Here is a 27,373-nt window from a genome sequence, read left to right as displayed (position 1 = left end):
CTTTGTGAAGGTTTATTTCACTTAGAAGAATTTGTATTTAAATTTGTATTAATATTTTATGTTCGATGAGCTCTCTCTCTTCAGATGCATGTGCTATGTAATCTTATCTACATGAAGAGTTTAAAGGACACCTGTGCTTTAGCAAAGAGCAAGTGTAAGTTAAATGGAAGGTATAATATTTTACTGTCCTGGGTTATGAAATAATGTTAAAACCTTGGTATATGCCTACCACGTTTTTTTCTTTGTTTATCCTGATCAAGATATTGAGTAATATGTAATAGCCAAGAAAATATGGCCAGGAACTTGTATAAATAAGTAAGAATAATTTGGAATGAGCACGTAATTATATAACAGCATGAACATACAGAACCCATATCTGATGTAATATAGTGTATGTTATAGATAACAAAATATTTAATAAGTTATAGTCTTGTATCTATGTGGCCTCCATTTCCTAGTTAGTGATCATAATTAGCATTGACCACACCAGTGCAAAAAAGCATTTGGGCTTCACTCTGAAGAAAGAACCTTAGACTCTTGTGTTCTTCGTCCGTCACCATTCCTACTCCTTACTAATCTGTCTCGTGTGAGTCAGATGTATCATATTGTTTGGGGTAGGTTATGTCCTCAGATTGTACTGGGGTCCCCAGAGAGTCCCAACTTGTCTGCCCCCCAACCCCATCACTTTGCTCCTTCAGTTATAGACTGAAAGAAGATAGCAGAAGTACCAGAAGGAAAGACCCGAGGGCTCGCTAGTGCCTTTCTTTCTCAAATAAAGAAGTAAAACAATGAAGCCTAAGGGTCTTAATTATGTTGTCTTCCAAAGCTGAAATATCAGTGTGAATGTGGGATAATGACATAGATCACCTTGCTATTCAAATCCCTTCTCCCTCCAACTCAGAGGACCATAAGAACAGGGCCGTTTAGGATTGGGTGCCAGTGTGGACTCCATCTCTCCAAACTCTGTGATTTCATAACTTCTCATCCCTCTACTACAAGCTCAGAGCTACTTTGGAGACACAATAAGGACATGTTCCCCAGAAAATAGCCTCCATATGGGGAATCCTGGCTTATGTGTTTTACTAGATGTTCTCAGGGAAGTGCCAAGATTTGTTTGCTGTGTTTTCTCTCAGGGCCACTCAGCATTGGCTTTCAGGATAATCCCAATTAAGAGGATGTGCTGAGAAAAGTGCAGATTTACCAGCATGGGACATGCAGCTGCTGCTCTCTTTCCATAGAATAAAAACCTAAGTGACCAGTTGATAGTCATCTGATCACATCTGGTTTGCTGAGATACTCTGACCTCTTTGCTTTGAGTCCCCTATCTTCCTCTCAGTTCCTGTGTAACCTTCTTAGATAGTCTCATTATACTTCACAAGTAGAATGCAGAGTGAACTTGGTATTTTCTCCCATGCTCTCTTACTCCCTCAACATAAATGTTGAAGCTCTACTTTATGAGACAGATTGCTTCAGGACCTTCTGAATTAACTTTGTAAATGTATCTAATGGACCTTCCCCTTTTCTCGGCTATGTCCTTACACAAGAGCCCAGTCTTGTGGAGTCAACTGTTCCTATAAAATAAGTGATGTCACCAATGATGACCTGTATTTGCTAGCTCAAAATGAAGCTTTTCTTCTGTGCAGTATAAACAGGAACTAACTGTTTTCATGTTGGTAAACTTTGGAAAGGTTACATACTTCATTGCTAGTATGCTTTTATTCACAATTATTTTGCTGCTTATTCTCATGGCATTGAAAGACCCTTGCTTCTTTCTCTACCATGAGTATCACTGTCCTATGCTGAACCAACAAATTAAGCATCTTGTTAATTTCTGTACAGACATCCCCAACTGCAAGGCTGTTCTCTCAAGTCTACTGTCCTTTGCCATTGTTAGATAGTAAATGCCATTCTAAATCTCGTGACTTAGAACCTGCCAGTCTTCCCCAACAACAAGAAGATAAATGTACAGTTGTCCAAGGTTCCTTGGTGATTTCTCCTTGTTTAAATACCAGTATATCTCCTTTAAGAAACCAGTACTTTGAGGCTGCGGCTGAGGAGAGCGCTCAGTGGTGGAGTGCTTGCCTAGTATATGCAAGGAATTGCATTCAGCAAAACCAGAAGACCTAACAATCTTGGGATTGTTACAAGTTACTACAAAAATGCCACAGTGAATTCCCTCTACACCATCAGGAATGCTCTTTGCCCAGCACAGAACCCAAGCCGACCTCTCAGGTTCTGCGTTTCAAGGCACATTTGACCTTTGAGGTTTAAGCTATTTTACTCTTGGCAAGAGAGAATGTATTGTTTAAGGAGACTCTGGTTAGAGGGGGTCATAATAGGGACCCGTAACACTTTTTGGACCTCAGATATGCCTTACAAAACAAAATGTTTATGAGCTAAGTGTAAATGACTCAGAAACATATGAATCGAATTTCCCCTAAAATGTGAACGGGTTTTAAAATTAGCAGGAAAAGGGCCTGGCAAAAGATGTGCTTTGAATTTCACAAAACCCAGAGGATTTGAAATGCTGTTTAAGAAGTTTGACAAACCCAAACTGTGACCTAGGGTTTTCTTTGTTGGTGTCTTTTCTTCCCTCTATGTGTCAGAGAAGCACTCAGTGGTTGGACGGGAGAGAGGAGGGTTATGAAGGGTTTTTGAAAGAGCATATTGTCAGACTTGTATAGGTCCAGAGCAGAAACTTAGAAGGCTTTGAAGAGTTGGTCATGCTGCCTGTTGTAATCGTTTTTCCAGGTTTGCACCTCCGACTCCATCTCCTCACCACATCAGCCCGGGAAGAGTTCCAGCTCCTCCGTCACTGCTTCAGAGAGCACAGGCTCCCCACACCCAGCAGCCTCCAGGCTCGCTCCTGAAGCCCTACCAGCCAGAAACCAACTCTGCTTTTCAGTCAAATGGTATCCATGTCCACGGTAAGCAGGAACTGGCAGCCCTTGGAGTTTTGAAAGGTAGTGTTTTGCTGTTGTCTTCAGTCAGATGGCCTAGCGACCAGATGTGGGTCTCGGATGTCCTGTTTTACTACATCGGACTTAAGATGTAAATAGCACCCTTTTTCGGCGTGAAATCCTATAGTATTTTTTTCAGATAACCTGACTTAGGACACCCATAGTTTCCAGACCAAGGCAATCATTGGTGTCCCCAGTGTTGTGATACCTCTATAATAGGCTCTAGCAATGGCGTCCTACTCTTAAATGATCAGGAGACTGTGCAAAAGGATACCCTGGGAGTACCCCTGTCCATGTCTGCTGGCTTCTTCTCATAAGCCAGGTCAAAGCCTTCCCTGGTTCCCCTGTATGACACCTCCCCTGGCCCCAAACTTCATGTGTCCCATCTTGGTTTTGTTTCTTTGGTAGAACTTTCTTTCTTTGATTCTCTCCATCTTGTAGCTCATCTGAATAAAACATATCTTTATTAGTGTATAAATCTGCTTCTGAGGCCAGAGTTGTCTGACCCCTTACCATATCTATTAGGGAACTCAACACATTTCTTCATGTCTCATAATGACTATACATACTCATACAGGAAGAAAAGAACATAAGGAAAAGATACCACAGTGGCTTACATTCTGTGTCAGTTCTGTGTTCAGCAGGAACCACACTTGAGGACCGAGTCTGCTTCAGTTTCTTTTCTTTAATCAAACTCCTTTTGCCAGTTGAAGCACATACCCTAGTGGACTTCCACAGAAAACTGAAGTGCCAAGCCATACAGACTCCAACTGCCAAATGTTTTTGTCTCCTGTTGTCAGAATCCTATGTAAGCAGAAATGATACTGTACATTGAGATGCCAGATGATTCTAGAAATGAGTCATCTCCCTCCTCTCAGCAGTATCATATATTTATATAGGTTATCACTTGGAATTAATGGATGGTGTCCCAAGACAGTGCTTACCCTCAGTGTGAATAAGGCCTTTGGACAGTAAACTCCAACAGTATTGTCCTAAACTTGATCAAGAGGTTCAAAGCAGAGTCCTGAGCAGCAGGGAGGGGGCGAGGAAATGATGGTGCTCATCTGTAGCAAGGGTGACTCCCTTCTCCGTTTTGTCCACTGTTTCTCAGCAAAGCTTAGACGTCTCGGTCCAGTGGTCATTTCTACCTTCGTCTTACAGGCGTCTACTTGCACACCGATTACATCAGGAAATGGTTTTGTAAGTGTCTGCTACAGGTGCACAGGGTGAGGTCTATAAAAACAGAAAAAGGAGTTCTCTTCCTGGGCAGTCACACAGCTTCTCTGATGAAGGGACACCCAAGGCTGTGTTCTGGAAAGTTACCAGCACCTTTCCGGGTGGGAGGTTTTGCAAGAATGGCCGTGGCTCTGTAGAAGTCAGGGTAGTCAGCCTTGGTCACCTCCATGAAACACAGTTTGAATGTCTGGATTTTAATGTGGCTCAAACCTGGGTTTATTTCTCAGACAGTGACATCCTGGAGTGGTTCCAATCTCTCCTTCTAGTGCCAGATAGACTACTGAAACTGTTCACAGTCGGCCATGCCACAAGTCCAGTCAAATGCAGTATATCCTGCTTTGCTCACCGCTATGAAAATTTTTAAAAATTCTTTAAAACATTGCAACTTAACCTACGTGTAAAAAACTAACCAGAAAGAAATTTAGCTAACATGCCGAATGCTTTTAATTGGGCTAAGGCATGCCGCCCTGAACCTTATCAAAGTATCAGAACTTTACCAAAGGGTTGTGAAGGAGGCCAGTTTGTATGGGAATCTCGTGGACTCTGAGCTCTATGTGCATGTGCAGGGTTTTACGCCTGGGTTCACAGCACCGATGTGGACATCTCTGGCCTTTCATCACTGTAACAAGTGCAATAAGAAGAGCAGCAGGCGCAGGCGTGGACCATACTTCCTTGCTTCCTTCGCCTTCCTTTTTATTGGGCTCTGAGAACAAGGATCATGTTTGTAGCCCCAGGCTAAGCATAGTACTTGATGCAAAGTAGGCATTAAATAAGTATTTACTGGTAAGTAACTGGCACTTTCTCATTCATCAAATAAATAATAGACCAAGAGGACCCAGTGAGCATCCTCCATGTTACTTTGTCAAAATGCCCTTTCTCTACAGGTCTTCTTTGAAACGGAAATAATGAGTATATTTTCAGCTTGAAAATGTTGGGCTTTAAAAAAGAAAACTTCTACTTTCTTTTTAAAAACTTCTGTAGCCAGTGAGGAAACAGATAATATCAGCCATACATTAGGTTCAGGGTATAGATAGGGAAAAGGAGAATTCAGATGGCCAAATAACCACTGTGATGAGATTTCAAAGAAACTGCCCATGTTTTAGCCACTGTGGAGGGTTAGGGGACACACTGAGGCCTATTCCTTCTCTGAGAGGGTTTCTGAGACAGAAAAAAAATCTTGAAACTTTCAAGAGCAAGCATTTCTTACCAAAACATCCTTAGATAAGGACAAGTTGTATATGCTATTTTTAAGGGACGAGTGAACCTTTTTACCCAGGTGTATTTATGAGCTGAAGCTGTCCCCTTTTGTGTCTCACATTTACATGGTATCTCAATGACACGAACTTCTTCATCTTCTATTAAAACACCATTTTTTTTAAAAGCCAAAAACTGTGTCAGAGTTTCTAATCCAGTGGCCACAGTGAGTCTTTGTGCCTTCATTCATGGCTTTAAAGAGCATCATGAGCCTGCCACCTCTGTCGGACCTGCAGCAGGTATAGAGGTCAGGGAGAGATGTCATTCCTGCATCTATATGGATGGGAGCCGAGACATGTAAGAATATAAAATGTCTGGGCATCACTGCCTTGGCAAGCAAGCTACGTAGGCTTAGCGAGAGCTCCACATTTCCAAACTGAATTTGTAATCAGTGTGGTTCCATGTCAAAGGCACACCAAAAGAAACAATTGTTTACAGCTCTCCATTAGTGTGATTGTCTTACGTGAAACTGAGGTCAGAATTCAGGGGGGCTTTGGTCTTGCTGATGAAGCAGCAAAAGGAGGTCCTCTGAATCTTGTCAATCATCCACTCATTGGTACTGAACTTAGACATTATGTGCTGAACTTGTGCCTTTATTAGAGGTAAAGGATACACCTTGAGAGGATTAACACCAATGTCCTTTCATGTTCCACATCAGCGTTTTATTGACTGAGCATCCAGTCTGTCCATTCAGATTGCCTTTATTCGTAAAGAGGATAAGGTGTCCTTTCTTCTTAATGTTTGAATGTTGATAGAATGTTCCAGTCTCTGTTTGGGAGATATCTCTAAGGCAACTTCTCAGGACATTTGAGCTTTTCTTTTAGATGTCAACATAAGAACACTCTTTCCAATCCTGTAAGCCTGTTCTTTTCTCTTGTTAGGCGAATTCTCTTGCCCAGGCAAGCTTCAGAATTTTGCCTGGATTAGTTGCCTGAGAGTTGATATTTGTACATTTTGTTATGGTGCTAGTGGATAATTTCTTTTTAAATGCCCTATTCACTGCTCCTTGTTCAAATGCCATGGGAATTCCTAGAACAGCATTTTCACAGTCTTCCTGATTCTGGACGTATCAGGAAGAGGCCAAGTCCAGTTCATCGGGTGTTTGTTGGTCACTCACTAAGTACTAGGCAACGAGAATGCCATTTGATGGCTGCTGCACTGCAGTGGTTGAAGGGGGGTGGTGGAAAGGAATTTGATGCATTATAGGGAAGATGTTATCAAAGGATTTATAGAGATCATACCTGAAAAGGAGTTTGAAGATGAAGTTCACAGGGCAGGTATGGGGGAATGCCATTCCCTCCTGAGGTGGGCACAAGAAAGGACATAAATGTCAGAGTGGAGCATGCAGAGAAGAGAGACACTGGCAGCTAGCATCCTACTGGCTGCACAGGTTAAGCCCAGAGTAGAGAGAAGGGTTCAGGAGAACAAGGTGGGCTCAGAAAGGAACAATGTGTCACACTCAGTGCAGTCAACCTGTGCAGAGGGTATCCCAAAAATAGGCAGAAAACTTAAGCCCCTCACTATCAGAACTAGACAGCACTATTTGTATCACTCAAACAAATGATTGCAAGGAAGCTCTCATCTCTCAGATGCAACTGGGAAATTGGAGACATGATAGAGAACTCGTGTGGAATTGTGTGTGCACAATCACTCTGAAGAGAGAAGGGTGGAATCGCAAAGAGAAATGGAAAGATACACAAGAGTAGGTGCAGCAGCAGGCTGAAGCCTTCTCTATGCGTTCTTAAGAAACTTAGAAATGATCATAACCCCAGGGGGTTCCTGATCAAGAGAAGTGTGCACCTAGGCTTGCATGGGCTTCAACTTCTGGTGTTCCCTTTCATACACCAGACACAGAGTTCCTGCAGGCTATGTGTCCTACTCCTCCTCTGTGTGTGTGTGTGTGTGTGTGTGTGTGTGTGTGTGTGTGTGTACATGCCTGTGCCTCTGTGGTATATGGATGTATGTATGTGGATGTGTTCCTGTGGGTATATGCACATGTATTTATGGTTACGTGTACACATAGAAGTTAAAGGACTACCTTTCACACTACCTTTTGAGACAAGGAGTCTCACAACACCCAGTGCTCACAGTAGGTTAGGCTAGCCAGCTGATCATTTTCAGGGATCCAGGTGCTTCTGTACCCCATAACACGTGTGGTTACATATGTGCACAGCACTGCCTGTAATTTTTTTTAATGCGGATACCAGGAATCCACATTTGGATCCTCATGCTTTTATTGCAAATATTTTACCCAATGAGCTATGTTCTCTGCCCATGTTTTGTGGATTTTTACTAACCTCTCAGGAGCCTACAGTCACACTGAAATGGCTACCCAACTTCCTCTTGTATGGTATATTACCACTGGTTTCTGGATTTGAGTGTGCTGGTTAGAACTGGTTTCCTGAAGACCTAGCTATTTCCCGTAAGTATTTGTACAGAGTCTGGGCTCCCAGAATTTATTTATAGTGGTGTAGTAGCAACAGATGGGCACAAGTTTACCATTTTTATATGACAAGATGACCAATGCAAGAGCATGCTGGGTAAAGGGACAGCGTAGTTGAGCCAGCTGGTACTTTTGTACTATCTTACTTTGTCACCTTGAAAGGAAGCTCCCCCATCATCCTAGTCTCCTCAAGAATGCTGATGTTCTACACATCTTGTGCTCACTTCAGGAAGAGAAGACAGAGCCCAAGCTAAGTTTATTGGGCACAAAAGCATGCGGGCATGTATACACGCACACACACACACACACACGCACACAGTGGGAATGTGTTTCAAGTCCTCTCCAGTGCTTTTCTAATCTGTAAAATGGGCAGTTCTGCCTGGCTGGCACACAGATAACATTTATTCTGTCTCTTGGAAACCAGCCACTATTTGAAGGGCTTTCCCCAGATTCTTGCCCATCTTCTCCAACCTCCTCAGACTTCCCCTGCTTGCTCTTATCTTTTGCTTCTTTGGAGTTTTGCAGTTACCAGCATCCCATCACCCATGGTCCAGTTATTTGGTTTCATTAAGAAAACACCATGAGGCTATTTGATGTCAGTGCAGTAGCAGTGGGAAGTAGGGGCCTTCTCTTTTGGTCACAGACCCTGGGGTTTATGAGCTGTCTTTCTCATAATTTAAAATATGCCCTGTCTGTGGTCCCTCCAAAGAAGCTAGCCAGACAGTGTCCAGACAATGGTGGCATTTTCCTATCTCAGTATGAAGCTGTAAGCTTGTCAACCCAGTTCAGATTGAATGTATGGGGAACAAAGGGTCTCCAGCTACCGACAGGCCTCAAAGAACAAAACACATTGTGACTGGATTGTTCTAACCAACATGTCTTTCCAGCTCTGGAAATCTCAGTACTCCATGTAAATGAGAATGCTGTGGCAGGTAGGCATTCAATGTACCTCTTCTTCCTTGGCTGATTACTGACCACAACTCCACAGTGGCACTTTCCAGGAAAGGGTTCTTTACGTTATTGCCATGACCGATCTCATTGCCGGGGATTTAGAATGTTAAATCCTTAAAGGTTAACTTTCAAGGCATTTTTTTTTTAAAAGACAAGTAAACATACTCTCCCTCCATGGGAAAGTCACAACTGCATATGTGAAGTTGCAAAAGAATAAAGTCTAGAAACTGTATTGCTTGAGTGTGAACATATCATAACTCTGAAATCCCAGGAAGGCACACATAAGTGATTAGAAATCAGATGTCATTGGCTTCACTGAGAAACTTGTGCGTGACATATCTACAAAAGAAATGAGCTAGTGTGTCTCCTTAATGCTATTCTGATGTTACCAGCAGCCATAGTCAGGAGTCTTTCCATATCGGCTCTGGTATGCTTAAGGCCTGTAGAGTACTAAGGACTGATAATTAGAGTCACAGAAATCCTTAATTACTCTTATACACTTAATTACTATAGAGTTACCCCAAGCACAGTTTTACATAAGTAGTACTTGACAAATTCTGACAGCATACTAATTCTGCAAATACAAAAGTTAAATTTAGGTGTGTATGTGTGGGCTCACTCAGTGTTTCAACATCACAGATTTGGGGCAGAAGGATGTAAGGTGGTCATCTTGAGTCAGAAATGCTGCCTGACTGATGGATTATAAAACCAAACAGGGAAGAGCCTTCATCTGTCACATGAATACTTGAAGCATTGGCACACAGACGTGTGTACAAGCACACACCTGACTACATAGATTAAACCTGCCAGATTAATCAGATGTGTTTGGTCAATAAGAATACTAACGTGACTAAATCACTAAATCCTTGTTTATGCAAGGCAGATAGCATATCTTCCCATGGTTCTTTTCATAAGGTAAATGCTTAACTAATATTTTTTAAATAAATATGGATGAATAGGAAGAGAAGAGGAGAAGATTGGAGGAGATAGTCTCGGCAAACTTGTGCTTCAACAATCAGTCTTATCATTGTCCAACAATTCTGTGTGCCAACTCATTCTATTAATAGACCCTTTAGATCTGCTTTTTTTTGGCATGTTCCTTTAATTTATGTACATACATACTTGTGTGTTTACAGCAGTACACATCTCCTTACAGACTTTCTCAGGAAATGCTACTGTGCATACACTCTGGAGATAGATGGGTGTGGCCATGGATGGCTTCCTAGGGCTCTCACAGGTTTGCATCTTAACCAGCAGACATGGCAGTTCTGTTGCTCACCAAGAGATGTTATTTTAATGGTTGTCAATCTGGACAGCAAAGCTAGGTAGCTTGCTTTAATTTTTCCTTTACTTAGCAGAATGACTGAACATCTTTTCATGTCACTGCTGATCACTAAAGGAAGTTTTAATAATAGGGAATCGATGACAGGAATGGTGACTTGGGCTCCTGTGCCATTTCGCTGCCTGCCTGCTCATTCACCCATCAGTCAAACTGTATCATTCACAGTGAAGCACTTTGTTTTTGTGTGTGTGTTTTTTTAATTGAAAATTGAGTTTCAAGAATCTCAAAAGTTTATTGAAGAGAAATGCCTAGAATTTACTTTCAACTTCATTGGCTATTGCGACGTACCCATCACTAAATTTAAAAGTGCCTGTGGTAAATGTTCTAGATAAAGTGGTTTCTCATTATTTGGAGGAAGTAATAACAGGTTTTCAGAAGGAAATATCCTTTCTTATACTTGAAACTCATGAAATCTGGTCTCTTGTGAATAGAATTTTAAAGAAGAAAAGAAACATTTTTCCTCATAACTCTATTCTAAGGGTTCTGCTGAACCCCAAAAGGATGGGCATGTTAATGGCAGTCTGTGACACTTGGATTTTAGCTGGGATTTTCTTTTGTATGTGTGATAAACAATTCATAGTTTAGAACAAAAATGTGAAAAGCTCTGGCTAGAGATCCCTTAAAGTTGACAAATGAGAAAACACACATCGGGAATCCGGTTACTGGTAGTGAGGTCAGTGTGTTGATAAAATAGATCAAGAGCTTTAACCCTGTAAGTGACATGGTCGCCACCACCCTACAATTTGGCTCAACACTGTGTTGCAAAACCATTCCAGTTGCTCTATGATTTTTTTTGTTGGTTTTCTTTCTTCTCTTGGATTGCAGGAATTCTTCTTCTGTAATCTAACCAAATTGTTCTGACTAAACCCTTTATTTCATTCTTTTGCAAGGCCTTCAGGAACTGTACCTCAGAAGTCACAATTCTGGTGCGGTGGAAACACTGAGCCATGTCTTCTAGCTCATTAGAGTGTAACCACCAGCCCCTCCCTTTCTGCATTTCTTCACCGAGCCCAACCTCATATCACACATTCCAAAACAAGTTCTCAGATGTCTCCTCATCATGGCAACATGACTCAGGAGTTCTGAATCCCTCCCATAATTACCCAAGGCCCTTTGCATCTGTAGATCAGGCCTGATGCAGCAGTTTCTCGGCAAGAGTTTGTAGGAGTACCAACATTTATATTAACATGTATACTTATATCTTACTCTCAGAGACATCATTGTCATGTTAACTACATAGAAATTATTCTTCATCATGTTCATGTATGTTGTTAACCCTCACTTCTCCTACCCCCTTTTCTTTCTGTCTTCAGGTTTAATGGTCTGTCTGGCATCCAGTGGCAAATAGTATTTCAGAACAGCAGAACAATCCAGGTTTGCTGGCTAGAGCCCATCCTAGTTAACTTGACACAGCTGATAGTCACCTGAGAAGGGAGTCTCAGTTAAAGGAGTGTCCAAATGAGATTTTTCTGTGAGCAAGTCTGTGGCTTGTTATCTCAATTTCTGATTAATGTAGGAGAGCCAGGCCCACACTGGGTGGCACAGCTCCTAGGCAGGTAATCTTGGGCTATGTATGAAAGGTAGCTGTATATAAGCCTGCAGGTGAGCCAGTGAGAAACAAGCTTTGTGGTCTCTGCTGTACTTCCTTGACTTGGAGTTCATTCCCCAGGACTGGAGTAATGTGGAAACAAACAGTGCCACCTTCAGACTCTTTCTCTGACTCCCCTCAGTGATGAACTGTGACCTGGAAGCATAAACCAAATAAACTCTTGCCTCTCCCAGTAGATTTGGTCAGAGTATTTGATCACAACAACAGGAATCAAACTAGACCAAAGCCCATAGTATGTTTTATCACATTAGTTGATCTTCTTCCATTTAAGGGAAAGTCCCTGATAGTAAAGGAAGTCATGGTATTTCCTCAGACTTACATAGCACCATGTGCAAGGATCCTGATTCCTATTTCTTCATCTCAGTTCCTTCTTACCATCAGTATTTTCCCCAAAGACACCCGCCGTGGTCTTGTTCACTCACCATGTTCACATAGTCATCTCCTGCTATGTAGCAGGCCCTATTCTGACTACTAAACCTGTATTAATGGGAGGGGGGAAAGCACAAAAGTCCATGGCTTTTGAGTTTGTATTTATCAAAGGGTTATCTGTTGTATATTATTGTATTGTATTGTATTGTATTAGATAATAATTATGTTCCTTGATAATTCAGACAGACTTTGAGTTCAATAGTCAGAGAAAATTTCCTGCCCAAAGAATGATGTAATCTTTTTGTTCCCTGAAGGGCATTACATATTTCAAGATGCATATTGCAAACTTAAATATAAAAAGTTTGGTGTGCAATGGGATGGGATTAAATAAGAGAGGAAGGTCTCTCTCAACTGGATGCACTCATCAGAGATGACTCCCCAGAGTGGCAATGGAAAGATGTTGGCTCAGAGCAAAAGGTGGAGCAGATGCTAGATGTCAAGTTGGGTCATGCGCACTGGCAGTCAGTGTCCATGGGTTTTGAGAGTATACAGAGTCAGATTTTCTGGTGGCCAGTGGAAGAAGGTGAGAAGGATCCTGGGATCCAGAGACATTTGTGAGGTTTCAAACGGACTGTTGCTCGCTTACCTCAGACCCACAGAGACACTTTTTTATGCTCAATACCCTGAGCCCAGATTCCATTTTACTCTTGGATTTGAGTGCTGGAGATTTTAAAACTGCAGATTGGGATTCAGAGAAATAAGTCATCTAGTTAGTAAAGCAGGTGTAATCCAGGGCTGTGTTTGCAGCTGGACAACAGGAATCTAAGTCTCAGAACTGTTATAGAGACAACAGGCAGAAGAAGACTCTGCCTTGTTCTGATAAGGTCCCAAACTTTCACCGTGGCCAAAAGTCACTCATAAAAGGCACTAGAGAAAGGATCCAGGCAAATTCTCTGACTGATGTCCACTGGCCTTGCAATTCAAGGTCACTCTGGTCCCCAGGATCCATCAGAAAACATGGTCTGGCTCAAGGAGAAAAGACGCCCTGTTGAAGAACTCTCATTTCCCACTTCACATGGAATTCAGGTCCTTGAGATTATTGTGATGTTTTGAAAGTGTTTTTAAAAAATCATTTCATGATGGCCTTAGAGCTTTCCAGATGATGTGTAAGATAGCTCTGGTTAAGCACTGGTTTCCAGGTCTTTATCCAGCAGTGCTGCTTCGCTGGGTCTTCTTTAGAGCCCAGGAACATGTCAGTTATGCCTAGGTGGAGCTAGTGCTTACAGCATCCACTTTGAGAAGCTTCAGCCTCATTCTCCAGAGGTTCCCTCGCCATGCACCCCCCACCCCATCCAAGACAGGAGGATTCATCTGTGCCTGACAGTTTCCATCCTCCTTCTCGCCTTCTGTCCTGAGAGGTCCCATGGACACAGCATGGCCTGAGTGCTGTAGAAAGCTAGAATGGCATTTGTGGAAAGAGAGAAACAAATTAATGAAACCTTCGTTCTTTGCCATCTTTCTCTTGTACTGCTGCAGGTCTGGGTACCACTAAGTCAGCAGTGCTATGGGCCTTAGGAGAAGGAGCCTCGCAATCATGGGCAGATGTGGTCTGTGCTCTGGTGTCAGCATTTTTCATGAACTACATCAGCAAATAGACCCAAGATTATCATCTTGGTTCTGAAACTTGGTGACTCTGAAAGTTGGCATGAATTACTATAACGTGGCCATTTCTTTTTCAGTAAACCAGGGATAATACAACTTGTCTGAAACACTGTGGTCAGTATGAAGATTGTCTGTGTAAAACCCCTAGGTCAATGCTTAGCTCAGAACCAACAAACACTAGACCCTTGGCTTCTTTAGGCCAGTTGTCCGTGGATGGTATTGCACTAAGCAAACTATTCTTTTGAAATCTCTGTAAGTAGGAACTGCCCTTGAGAGAAGATTTAGTAGACAGTTATATAATGCTTATTTTAGTTCAGTTGCTGATTTGCATTAAGGTAAGGCTAGACTAATAAATAATTCCAAATATCTGGTTATTTAGAAACACTAGTATAGTTGGAAGAGTGCCCTATTTTATTTGCATGGTGTCAAATGAACCAGATACCAATTGTAAAGTCTTAGCTGGCCTCTGCTGCTGTGCCATGTGTTTCAGCTACCTAGTTCCAGAGAAGAAGCTCCAAGTGGCAGTGTGTGAAGGGGGCTTTAAGGTGTCTTGACATCAGGGTCTTGACAGAGTGAATGTGTAGTCCCCCAGGCTTCTCTCTGAGCAAAACTGGAGTTCGTGGAATCAGTATAATAATGCATTGCCTCCAAACTATAAACTGATTGTGTTTTACGGGCTGCTTGCCTATTCATAATCCCCTCTTCTCATTGGCCTCTGTAATATAAAGGTATTCAAAGGAGGACGGTCTCGATGCCTAAGAGAATCATAGCTGTGATGTGGACACTCTCTGTCTGTCTGACTGTCTGTCTTGTCCTCTCATCTCTTTCTCTTGTTTTCCATCACAACATGTATGTTCAGCGATCACCTGCACTAGTTATTGTCAGCCTGACACAAACTTGAGACACCTGGAAAGAGGAAACCCAATTGAGTAATTCCATGTATCCAGATAACAAGTGGTGCATTTTCTTCATTGATTACTAAATGATGGAAGAGGACCCAGTCTTCTGTGAGCAGTGCTATTCCTGGGTCAGTGGGCCTAGATTATACAAAGGAAGATAGCCAAGCAATCCAGAGTAAACAAGCAAGTCAGCAGTGGTCCTGTGTGGTCTCTACTTCAGTCCCCACCTTGAGTTCCAGCCCTGCCTTCCTCTGTGATGAACCTGGGAAAGGAAGATGAAATACTCACTTTCCTGTGTTGCCTTTTGTTTATGCTGTTTATCACAGAAATAGGAAAGTAGCTCGAACATGGTTTTACCATGGATGCATGTGAAAATTCACAATACGCTATTAGTGACCATGACTTTTAAGTTGAGTAGGACACACTAGGGAAGATCCACTTAACTAAAGGATGCCCCTCATCTGCAGAGTGCATAGAAGGCTGTCTCAGCAGGGCTCCTTTACTTTCAGTGGCCTTTTTTGTCTTTTCTGTGCTCAGCATCGCTGGGTTCAGAAGCCCTTCCCCTGGTCTATCTGACTCTGTAGCCCAGTGCTGAGTGAAACTGAAGACTGTACTGTAGTTAAGGTAACCACAAAGATGCTGCTCCCTCATGTGTAGAGGTGGGGGCTGCCAAATGTCTGGTAAGTGAAATAATTTTAGGAGAAAAAAATGACGCTGGTAAAGTGCCATCCATTGCCCCACAGTTAAAGTAACACACAAATGTTTATTGAGCAACTACTATACAGCAGTTGCTATAGAATCGTTCTGTGAACAGTGACAAATTGGATGAAGTCCCTGTCTTCATGCAACACTGTTTTGTTTTGTTCTGTTCTGTTTTGTTTTGTTTGGAGAAAAGTATGTGAGGTAGAGGTAATAATAGAGATGCATGCATTTATCATTTTTTTAAAACTGTTTCTGGAGGCCATTTTAGATTGACAGCAAAATTTTGTGGAAACTAAAGGTGGTTCTCAGGTAAATTCCTTTCTTTTCCTGGGACTTGTCTGATAGGAGACATTTAAACACTTCTCAAGGGCAGAAGGACAAAGATCTCCAGAGCAATCTACAAAGAGCCCTTGGAGTGCTGGAGAAAAAAAAATCCCAAGTGCCAAGGGAAGTTGAGGTGTGTGTTTCCTCTGTGTACACCTGTCTCTGGGGCTCTGAAGGGACTCTCCCATAGCCTATCGCTTGGGTTTGTCTACATCCCTATGTATGCAGTGATCATAGCACTAAGGACAAAAATTCTGCACTTCCTAAATAAAATAATCCATAAAATTACAGTCTGCAATTAATCAATCAGTCAACCAATCAATCAGTAACAGGTCCTAAAAGTCACAGATACATATTATTTCCATGGCTAGGAAAAAAAATACCAAAACCCAGGGGCTTCAACAAGGCATTGCCGCCGCTGAGTCTTCTATGCAGGCATGGGCTGCTCGGTGCTGCTAGCAGGAGGGTCTGAGTCTTCACCGGAACTGAGCCTCAGTACAGCTGGCCAGAGCCTCCTACTTAGACCTGGGCAAGGTCAGACGAAGGTACCTTGTCAAAGCCTTGTGTTTAGCTGTTCATACCTCCTGTTGGGTACAGTGCAGAGAACAATGTCTCGTTTACCTTTCTTTCTGTTATAAAGTTAAGGTATACAACCATTCTCCTCTCTGTTTGTAAATGGGAACATTTTTCTGAACTAGCCAACACCTTTCCTGGCTGTTCCTGGTACCATGATCCAGGAATACAAAAACTTTGTTTAGCCAAGCTGTATGCAAACAGATAGAGTGTATGATATGACTTGGCACCTTTGCCAGGTTCAGTCTTCCGGTGTGACACTTATCCACACATGAGTGTAGCTAGGAGGAGCCTTCTCTGTAGCTACTTCACTATCCCACGGTTCGAGGACTGGACACCTACCTGTGGTGTTCCCACTCCTGTGTGCATGGTTTGGTGAAGTCCAGAGTATACTGCACGCAAATGATGTCACACAAACTACCCTCTGCTGCTGTTGCTGTCCAGAGTGGAAAGGTCTCTACAGAAAGGGTGAGCTCCCTGGTTGTTTAGCCTGTAGCAGTACTTCGCTTCCTGGGGGGAGGGGGTCGAGTGACTATTGCTTGCTTACTTATGTATTTATACTTTGGTTGTTTCCCACAAGACTGAGGTCAGAAATGTATAAGAAACAGCTAGATGCAACAGTCTAATATGCTTACTATCTTGGAGGCCAAGAGACTAAAATAATTTATCTGGTTTTTATTTCAACCCTGAGACAACTCTGTGGTTTTGGGTTTTTTTTTTTTTTTTTTTTTTTTTTTCTTTCTTTCTTTCTTTCTTTCTTTCTTTCTTTTCAAGAATTTAATTGGGAACATTGCTGAAACACGGCTGGTTAAGCCTGGGAATCTAGATTGTTCTAGAGTTACCCTGCCTTGTGTAGTACTGTGAACCATGTGTGACTGTTTAAATGTGAGTTAATTAAAATTCAGTAGAAGATGGCCTGCTACAAATTGAATGCTTGACAACCACGTGCAACTACTAGGTTGTCAAACACTACCATCCCCATGGAAGGTCCTGCTGGGCAGCACTGCCCTAGAAATTCCTTCCTCCATGGGTCCAAGTACAGAAAAAGGCTTGTAGGAACAGATTGTAGTGATACATGAAGAAATTCACAGGCAAAAAAAAGGACACAGTAAATATATATATATGATTATATATATTATATATATAATATGATTGTATATATTATATATAAATAATATATATATATATGATTGTATATATTATATATATATAAATAAATATTGGCCATCTTGTAAAGTTACAGATTTCATTGTTTTTACATGTTATATATGTATGCCCATACCTCTAACTCACTTGCATGTGTATTTGTGTGTGTGTGTGTGTGTGTGTGTGTGTGTGTGTGTGTGTGTGTGTGTTTGTGTGTATAATTCAAAGTTGTGAAGGCATATAATATATCTGGCCACTTGTCAACTATGTAAATAAAGATAATTTCTTTCATTCATTGTTTATACCAGCCTACATTGTTGTTATAATTAGCCCCAAATCTTCTAATAATTAAAAATAAACTTGCCAAAATTGAGACTAGGATGAGGGAGGAGCCTCCTCCGTGACCTTTTAGAATCTTCAATTTAGGTAAAAGGAGATGAATTCTACATCTGCCCTTCCCATTCATGGGAGTGAAGTGACTTGTAAAAGGGGAGGGATGATATTTATAGTACCTGTGATAGCTAGCGTTTCTTGTCAGCTTATGGTGGTTTGTGTGTCTGCTCCAACTCAGTTTTCAGTCCTCAAGGACAGCAACAGTCTTCTGTTTCTTTGGTCTCTCCAGCAGTACCTGACCCAGCACTTGAGAAGCATTTCTGACTGACTGACAGGCTGACCTTGCCATCACTCTTAGGTGTTACGTTCAAAAACTGTGTTAACATCTTGCCTCATTTTGCTTTGGGTCTGAGAAGTCAGGCTCTTTCCAAATTTGCTGTTGGAAATGCACTGGAATACAGGCATGCTTCATTGGAAAATGAGTTAGGCTGACCCTAGGTTTGTATGTGTGGCAAGATCCTAATGGAAATATTTTTTAATCTTGTTAGTTTTATGGAAGTAGTACTGGGAAGAGAACTTGTTTCAACTCCTTGAGTTGACTGACCACAACTGCCCACAGCAGCATGTTTGACATCTCTGTTCTGGCTACCTGAAGGGAGTTAGGCGCCATTAATGAAGGGGCACCTCCTTTCCTGGGCTAACTATTAAGAGTAGTTAAACATGCTTGCACGGACATTCTGGGTTTGAATAAGTTCTCAAATCAATCACATTCCCCAGGCAGGAGCCATAGTCTTCTGTGCTCTCTCCTTCCTTAGCTCCCAAGTGAGAGATAAAGCCCAGTATCCTATGTGGAATTATCACTGGGTATATTTTGCTGTATCACAAACCTTTTAAACTTATACACATCACAATATCAGAATACAGATTGAAGCGTATGACATTTCTGCTCCCTCTCAGAAACAGGAAGGAAGATAGGAAGAAGAATGAATTAGTTTTCGTAAAAGGCCAGTGAGTGTCTCTGTCGTTGTACCTGAGTGATTGATGTCCCTGTTTGGAGAGCTCTGGGAGCTCAGTGAAAAATGCCTTCTCTTCTTGGAAGGGTAATGGTACACTAAGGAGTGATACAAGGGGATTTATGGGTGACAAATGTGAACAGAGCTAGCACGGGGCTATAGAGAGCAAATGTCTCTTGTGCTCAGTAAGGAGACATTACATTCCAATAGACCATGGTAATTATTTCTTCTGATGTACCCATAGTACTTTTTCATGTGCCTGACTAGAGGGACCCAGAGTCAAGATATGTCAAAGGGATGACCCAAACTGACAGATCCAATTTCTGGTTCTTTCAAACCTCTTAGGCTTGTTGTTCAGGGTCCCACTGAGGAGAACGACAAAGTCATGGTACATGTTAGCTCATGCAGTGTCTGGGAACCAAGGAGCCCAGAATGTTCCATTCTCTTTAGTTTGTGATATGCTTTTGAAATTACAGTAATTCAGTCTTAATTCCATAGCATTTACTGCCTATGGCTACATCCATTCTTACATTTGTTGGTTGGAGGACACCTTGCCCTTTTGAAAATTTAACTTTCCATAACCAAATTTATCTTATGTTTAAGAATTACATTTTCATGACAAAGTGATTTCATCTATATTTTATCTATTTTACAAATACATACACAATTATTAAAATATAGAGAACATAATTATATGCTATATAAATGTTAACTTTTGTAACATTTGTAATAACTCAGTGTGATGTCGTCAGCTACCATTAACACTGTTTTACAGGTTAAGACACATAGACCAAGACTATGCAGTTGGTATCTATTTCTGTGAGGATTTGAACCCGGCACTTTTCACCACTATTCAGATCTGGGCAGAAATAGAACAAAGAAGACAACCAAAGATAAAGTATTTTTCTATCTCTAGTCTATGCTTAGACTTTCACAAGCAGATCTTTCATACATACTCACTTTTGTATGTATGAAAGACATACCTTTTTCAAAAAGAGACAACACCGGGCGGTATCGTTAGGTTGCCTGGTGAGCTGTTTCAAGTGCTGTTCAGTTGCTACCAGGGTAGTGCAGTGTTCTGTGCTCTGCCATTTTCCAGTGCTTGGCCATTGGCTTCTGGTGTTGTCGTCGTTCATGTCATAATGACCATCTTGGCAAAACATGTACTTCAGCAAAGTCTTTCAGGATTACTTCTTGGTCCAAGAGATTAAACCCATGGGTGTACTTACTTCTAGTTGGAGATAGTCAGGCGCCAGCCTGAGGATCTGGAAAATGGAAGCTACTTTTCCCAGTGTCTACAGAGTTAAGCAGAATGCCTTCTTCTCCAGTCACACTTCAGCCCCAAGAAGTCTTTGCCAGGAGAATACATAGAATATGAAATGATACTACTATTTTATTATCTGTTTCTTGCTTAGCTTAAAGGTTGACTTCCTTCACCTCAGTTTTTTGAGAATGATCTGTTTGAGTCTCTGCCTATCTTGTTTAAAAGCATGCAAAAGCCACTGGGAGTCAAAAATAGAAATCACTGCCTGTGTTTCTCTGTGCTTGGGTGTGGAATTTCCATAGACATGGTCTTAGTCTAGGCTGTGATGATTCCCCAAACCTCACGTGAATATTTTCTATGGAGTCTACATAAATTGTACATTCATAAAGGCCTGTACTTTAGTGTGAGTGTGTCCTGAGTGTGAATCTGCATTCTGTCTCTGTCTTAGATCATAAGCTTCTAGAGGGTGGGATCTTTGTCTTATGGGCAGCAGTTGAGTACACTGTATTTACAGCAACTGTAGAGTTGTCCAAGGAAAGCCAAGCATCTGCTGGTAGCTTAAGGTTCCACATGAACAAAGAGAAGACATCAGGGCACATGTACTCCTATGATTTGAAGTGGGCTAAAAAGAACCAGAGAGCATCACCATTCCCAAGTGCAAGGGTCTTGACTGAAACTTTCCAGTCTTAAGAAAAGATGACTCTAATGGTAGAAGACATGTGGGACCAGGCTTCCAAAGTCATTTGAACTGGTTCTATGTTCTCTATCAGCTAGTGTCTTCAGAAGGAACTGTATTTCCTCCACCAATCCTCTTGTCTTCCGGACATTTCTGAAGCACTTCAAAACATCACAAACGAGCTTCCTTACCCAGTGATTCAGCCAGTGTTCACAATAGCCACATGCAGACAATGGCATTCACACTTCATAGCCGAGGAAACACACAGTGCTAAGCAGCTTGGGAAAGCACCGGAGCCTCTGCTCCCCATCAGCAGAGTGTGGAATGAAGATTGCATGATTACATTTTTAAGAGCACATGACATGCTCAGGAAGTAATCCGTTGATACACACTATCGAGAAGCAAAGAGAGAAGGGGAAAAGGTAAGGAATCGGGGAGGAGGTAAAGAATCTCAGAAAAGGAGCATGTGGGATGCAAGAAAGACCCCATTGGATAAGAGCAGACATGAAAGGAGAGGTGGAGCACGATTACCACAAGGTTGGAGGGGTTTTCCAGCATTGAGATGCCCCTCCTCATTTCTTTATCATGTTATGTATTCCCTTCCCGTTTGCCTCTCTTCTGCAAGGAGCATCAGCAGTACGAGTGAAACAGGGTCCATTACATCCAACTGTGGCAGACTATGAACCTATCTGAAACCACGAGAAGATTAAAGTGCTGAAAATATGGATAGATAGGTCTATGCTGGGCTTTGTGTGTTTGTATTTATGGTGGGCATGACTGAGGGCGTTCTATGGGGCTGTATCTAATATGAAGATGAACTGAAATGCAAGATGAAGGAAGTTAAGATGCATGTACATCCCAGTAGGAGGGGCTAAGATGAGAGCGTTTCTTCCAGCAAGCCTTGAATGCAGCTCATCCGAACACACACCTAGATAGAAGACTTCACGTACTCTAAGCTGCAAAGGCATTTTGACAAGTTGTCTGACTCAGTGGCGTTCTTTCTGGGTAGGGATGTTTCTGTCCTGAAAAGGCTCATTACAGTGTTTATATTTTCAGGATTTTATGGCCAGCTGCAGACATTCTGCCCCCCGCATTATCCTGATTCCCAAAGAACTGTGCCGCCCAGCAGCTCCTGCAGTATGGTGCCTTCCTTTGAGGACTGCCTAGTCCCCACATCTGTGGGTCAAGCCAGTCTTGATGTTTTCCACAGAGCCTTCTCAACACACTCGGGCATCACAGGTGAGTGTCTGTGGCATAGCCAAAGCGATGAGAGGCTGGCTGCTTTTCCTGCGTCTGGCAGGGACAATATGGAATCTTCTTTAACTGCCCCTGAGATGCTTCCCACCTTTACCTCACTCCCTGATTCTCCCCTTATTCCCAGCCTGCACAGAGGGCAGCCTTTCTCCCCGGCGCTGCAACAGTTCCTCCCATTAAGCCTCCAGTGTTCCTTGTCGTCTCTGCCATTCCACCCTTTTGGCATTGCTTGCTAACCCAAGTGAGGAACTGGGCCACTTTCTTGATTCAATATCTAATGGTGTGCAGTGTCATTAACCCTCAAGCGTTCTTCCCCAGCACAGAATCAAGGCTCCCATGCCTTCCTAGTCAGGTTCTCCACGCTGCCTGCACCAATCTTCCCTACATTCACCCTGACCCTGGCGTAAACTCACCCTCCTGATCCCACGTGTCCCTCCTCCTTTGCCTTCGCTCTGTTTCCTTCTCTGGGAATATTATCTCCTTCCTTTACTGTCTGTGAATCCCATTCTCCCCCATGACTCTACTGTTGTCCCCTTTCTCAGGTCACCCTCATTCCTCCCTAAGCCCCTTTCACTTCTGCGAAGGGCGTATTTTGTGTTAAGGCACACTTGAGCCCAGCCTATGCAAGCTAGCCTCTTCTCCCATTCTGTTCCCTAGGGGCACATCTAGAAGGCCTAAGCCACAGTTCCTTCCTTCTTAGCTCCCACCAGCATCTTGTAGATGGCACGGATGCCCTGGCTAGCCACTGGGGCTGCAGCGTGCTAGAACTGACTGCCTGCGTTCTCTCTCTTCCAGTGTACGATTTGCCTTCAGCTTCCTCAAGCCTCTTTGGGGAACCTCTTCGCAGTGGCCCTGAGGATCCTACGTTCTTACAGCTCAGCGCTGTGGACCGGTGTCCTAGCCAGCTCTCCTCTGTGTATACCGAAGGCTGAAAGCTCCTGGGCTTCTCCTGCACATTGAGGACCTTTGAGTAACTCATCACCTCTTATTTTCTTACTCACAAGCCGTGTGAAGAACACCAACCAAATCCATGGAGCCAGTAGGGTCGCTAGGACTGTGGAAGGCAGGACTGGATGGTCAGATCTGGCTTTTCAGAAATGTTTGCACCTCTTCCATCTTCCCTCAATTTGCTGGGCCAGGTGACCAGCAGGAATTTCTTTTCAAAGGGAATTTAGAGTCTCACTTTAAGGATACCTGTTACTTCCAGGCTGTAAGCTCCCAAAAGACACCAATGAATATGCACAAGAGTGGGATGACCCTTGCTAAAGACTCTCAGAGGAGAAGACAGCCTGGGTACCAGAGGCAAAATGTGCTGCCTTGCCCAGGTTTTCTCTTGTGGCTGAGTGATGCACAGCCATGAACAGTGGGGGAAATCCATGTCCAAAGCACTGTGTGCCTTGGGCTCTCTCCAACTCTGGCTTTACCATTTGTCTTACATAGCCCATGCTAACTAATTGCTTCTCAGTTGCTTCTCCAATGGCAAAATAAGGTTTTATATTCCGTAACCTTCTTTGTTTTTGAACTTTAAAGACTTACTATTTACATTTACTTTTAAAGGAAAAATATTTAAAGGTTTATTCTTTTGGTAGACGTCATTACCAGTTTAATCACCCCGGGTACATGTATTTTACCAGAGCTGCAGCTCTTGCTGGCCTACTTTTACAGTTTAGTAAGGTTATCTGAGGGAAACAGAATAATACACACACACACACACACACACACACACACACACACACACATGCCTGACTCCCGGATTATTATTATTATTAGCAAGAATCCTCATATGCTGGGTGTAGGGGTATGTACCTATAATCTCAGCACTTGGAAGGTACTCTGGGTTTGAAGTTAGCCTGGTCTACACAGTGAGTTCCAGTCGAGCCAGGGCTAGATAACAAAACCCTGTCTCAAGAAAAATACCTCTCATTTATGATTGTTTAGTGGTTCCACCATGGAAGCCTTTTCATTTGGAGGGTTCATGCATGGCCTTTGCTCCGTTGCTCTGCCTGGGACAAAAAGAGGGTCAAGTGTGTGGGTTTGTTCAGAAAGCCAAACTCAGGGCACCTGTTGTCCAGTCATTCTGTGTGGTTCTGCCCAGTTCCCTAAGGTGACCCAGTCATCTGCCGGTCTTCTACACTGCTCTCCTTCCTGGTTATACATACTCTCTCCCTTTTTCCTGACTGTGGTCAGACATGCTGACAATCCATCAACGTTTATCAACTTTTGGGAAGGTTCAGAGAAGGCAGTGTTTTGGAACTCTGCTTCAAAGGCCTGGAACTTTTCACAGAGCATAAAACAGTGATAAGCCTAAATAAGACATCATTTTCTAGTAACATTTTTAGAAAAACACCTTAAAAGGCCCTGTGTCTAAGGGAAAGGAGACACAGATAGGCCAGACTACAAATAACCTGGTCAGTTCCAACATTCTGACTCACCCACATTTTGGAATTTTTTTCTCTTAAAAAATGTTTTAAATAGAACTAAAGCAAAATTCTTCATGAAACTTAGTATCACTTTCAGTGTCAGGTGTGGGTCCTGAGACTTTGTGTATCCTCAGTGACATGGCTGTGAGCCTCACCCCAAATCAGAAGAGTTCCACCTCTGTCATGTGTCCTTCCAACGTGGCACTGAATACAGAATGGGGCAGACGAAGAACCAAGTGCGGGGCCTCTTTTCTTTCTTTCTTTCTTTCTTTCTTTCTTTCTTTCTTTCTTTTTTTTTTTTTGTTGTTGTTGTTTTTGTTTTTTGTTTTTTGTTTTCTTGTTTGTTTGGGGTTTTTTGGGTTTTTTTCTGGGTTTTGGTTTTGTTTTGGTTTTTTTTTTTTACAGCACATTGTTTTGTCTGGTGTTGCTGAAGAGGCCATATTCTTGGGAACCTGTCATGCAAGCTTCTCAGTCACAAGACTTCAAATTCTCTTTGTTGTTCTGAGCTTTAAGGAAGGAACCATACTGACTTCCTCCGCTCACTAGAGCTCGTGTGTTGTCACACTTGCTCCAAGCACCAACACACATACTCTGACACTGGCTTATTTGATAGCGACCCTCATTACTCTCATTTGACCTCTGTCACACTCTAGAAAGAAAAGAGACCCCACTCTCGAGCGTCTGTCGATTCTTAAACCCTAAAGCTTGTACACAGGGCTCCAAGCACATTTTGTTTGGATGATGAGGAAGGAAGAGAGGAGAGGCACTGTGTGTGGCCTTACTACTCTGCCTATGGATGTGTACAGGGAGGAGGAGGCACAGCAAGAAATGGAACCACAGACCATGCATGACATCTCTCCCTGTAGTGGAGGTGTGAGGCCTGGGAGCCAGGCTCTGGACTCCTGGTGGCTTTCCATGTGGCACTGCCATGCCTAGGTCACCTAGGTAGGAGGGATCCGTGTAAAACCTGGTGTCATCAGGGCCTTCTAAGTCAGACCTCTAGGCTGGCTCCAGATCCAGCCCCAGAGGGACATTCTTGCTATCAGAAAGCATGAGTGGAGCTAGGCCCCCGTGCAGCCCCTCAAAGGCCCTCTAGTATATTTCTGAGAGCTACTGGTCTGGGGATAGGGCCTAGAGTCAGGACTCATACTGGGTCCTGCAGGCTGTCCAAGCTGTCTGTCCTTAGGCTCTGGAGTTTCTCCTCAGCTTGAAATGTGTTCTTGGCTTGCTTTGGCCTTCACAGTTCCATCTGTATTTTGAAACACTGAAAATGGAGCTTGAAAACATAATTATTCCCTTCCATTGCTAGGCCTTTTAAGTCCTGATGGTTAGCCATTTTCATAAACATCCAAATGGAAATTGCCATTCCGCTTTAAAAACAAAAACACAAACAACAAAAACTAGTGCTCCTGGAAACACACACAACACAAAGCCCATTATTTTACTCCTTAAGAAAAAGGTCAGTACGACTAGGGACATAGGCCTTTATTCATTGTCATAACTCCCTAAAGGGACTGCTTCCAAGTGTCACTTGTACTCTCTGATCAGCACTTGAATACCGTTTAAACATCCCCTGGCCCCGTGAGATATGGTCCCTTACTCAGATCTCCACCATATAGTACAGGTGAGTCGGAAGTGGAAAACAAGTTATTTGGAAGACCTCGGGAGAAAGTCTCCTGACAAGAGTGTTGGTTACATTCAGTGTCCTTGAGTGACCATCTGCCAAATGCACTAGTTCACTACTGCAAGCTTAGAACAGGGCTGACCTGTCTCCCTGTTATATAACCCATCCCCCTTCCCATCCCCCTATTGCCTGGAAGTATTGACAATGTTCAGTTTTATTATTTGGTGTTTGATTTGATTTGACTGTTTAGATCAATGTTGTTATTGCCATGGATAAAGTAACAGAGACAGAGAAATCTAAACCCATTGGAGAAAATGGCGCGAGTTCAAATGAAGAGATTTATTTTGTACAGACAGAGAAGCGTCCTCTGTAATGTTGCTGACATAAAGCACTTTGGGGGTGGGGGGTGGAAATCTGTTTTCCATAAATCACATAGGCCCTTGTACATTGTTCTATACACTCATGTAGAGAAATGAGCGGTGTATATCATACTGGATATGGGGCCAGTTTGACGGTAGGGGCACATGTGGTGCTTATTGTCATAAATCTTTTAAGGAATTAGGTACACTTTTTTCTATTAATATGTATAGTTTTACGATTTGTCACAGTTATGTTTCATATAATCATAAGTTATTTTGTCTCGTTTCATGAAGTCTTTTTTTTTTTTAATGTCAAAAGTAAAATGAAGGGATTGTGTACTTGGCATGGAATAAAACTGGAAATAGAGGCTGCCCCTCCCGCCTGAAGCACTTCTTCAGCGCGTCGGCTTAAAACACAATGGTAACCAGCGTTGTTTGTTTGTTTGTTTTATTGTTCTGTTCTGTCACCAGCCTCCTCTGTATTGGGGATGGTGATTATAATTAAAAGCAGATGGGGGGGGGGGGTCCAAGGCCAGCTTTAAAATGCCGCATTGCTTTGGGCCAGAACTGAAGCCTGGATTTAATTATAGATATGAGGACAGAATGGCAGTAAAAATGAATGTCTCCCTGAATCCTTTACATGTTGGGAGTGTCCATAAATAAAACATGAAGTTTTATTTCATCACATTTAATTAAAGCTTTTATACATGTTTTATTGGTTATTCTATTAATCCACTTCACAAACTGGATAAATGTGTGCGAGGGCTGGGGGGGATTTATTTGTGTTTTTCGGTGGAGTGCTGCATCATGCTCCAGCAATGCCTCTGGTGCTTGCTACACCAGGTGCAGGGCTTTCAGCGTGCTGGTGGTGGGAGCGGCGGGTTTTCAATTCCATTTTCATAAAACCCTTTGGAGAAAGACACAGCACCAAGGGTCAGGATCAGAGTCTCCAGTGCTCTC

General features: G+C 42.6%; 1 protein-coding gene across 2 annotated transcripts in view; it reads left to right on the top strand.

The window, feature by feature from the left end:
- The window catches only part of Glis3 (GLIS family zinc finger 3), a 418,755-nt gene extending 391,627 nt beyond the window's left edge, over positions 1-27,128 (top strand). For both annotated transcript variants that reach the window (XM_034519169.2, XM_076918852.1), the window contains 3 exons: positions 2,752-2,927; positions 21,813-21,995; positions 22,806-27,128. In XM_034519169.2, coding sequence (XP_034375060.1) covers positions 2,752-2,927; positions 21,813-21,995; positions 22,806-22,942 — 496 coding nt within the window. In that variant the 3' untranslated portion in view covers positions 22,943-27,128. The remainder of the gene's footprint in view (positions 1-2,751; positions 2,928-21,812; positions 21,996-22,805) is intronic.
- Positions 27,129-27,373: the final 245 nt, after the last annotated feature.

This window comes from Arvicanthis niloticus, chromosome 1, assembly GCF_011762505.2.
Source record: "Arvicanthis niloticus isolate mArvNil1 chromosome 1, mArvNil1.pat.X, whole genome shotgun sequence".
NCBI lineage: Eukaryota > Metazoa > Chordata > Mammalia > Rodentia > Muridae > Arvicanthis > Arvicanthis niloticus.
The sequence above is the reverse complement of the archived record's forward strand: the minus strand, read 5'-3'. Positions and strand labels throughout refer to the sequence as shown.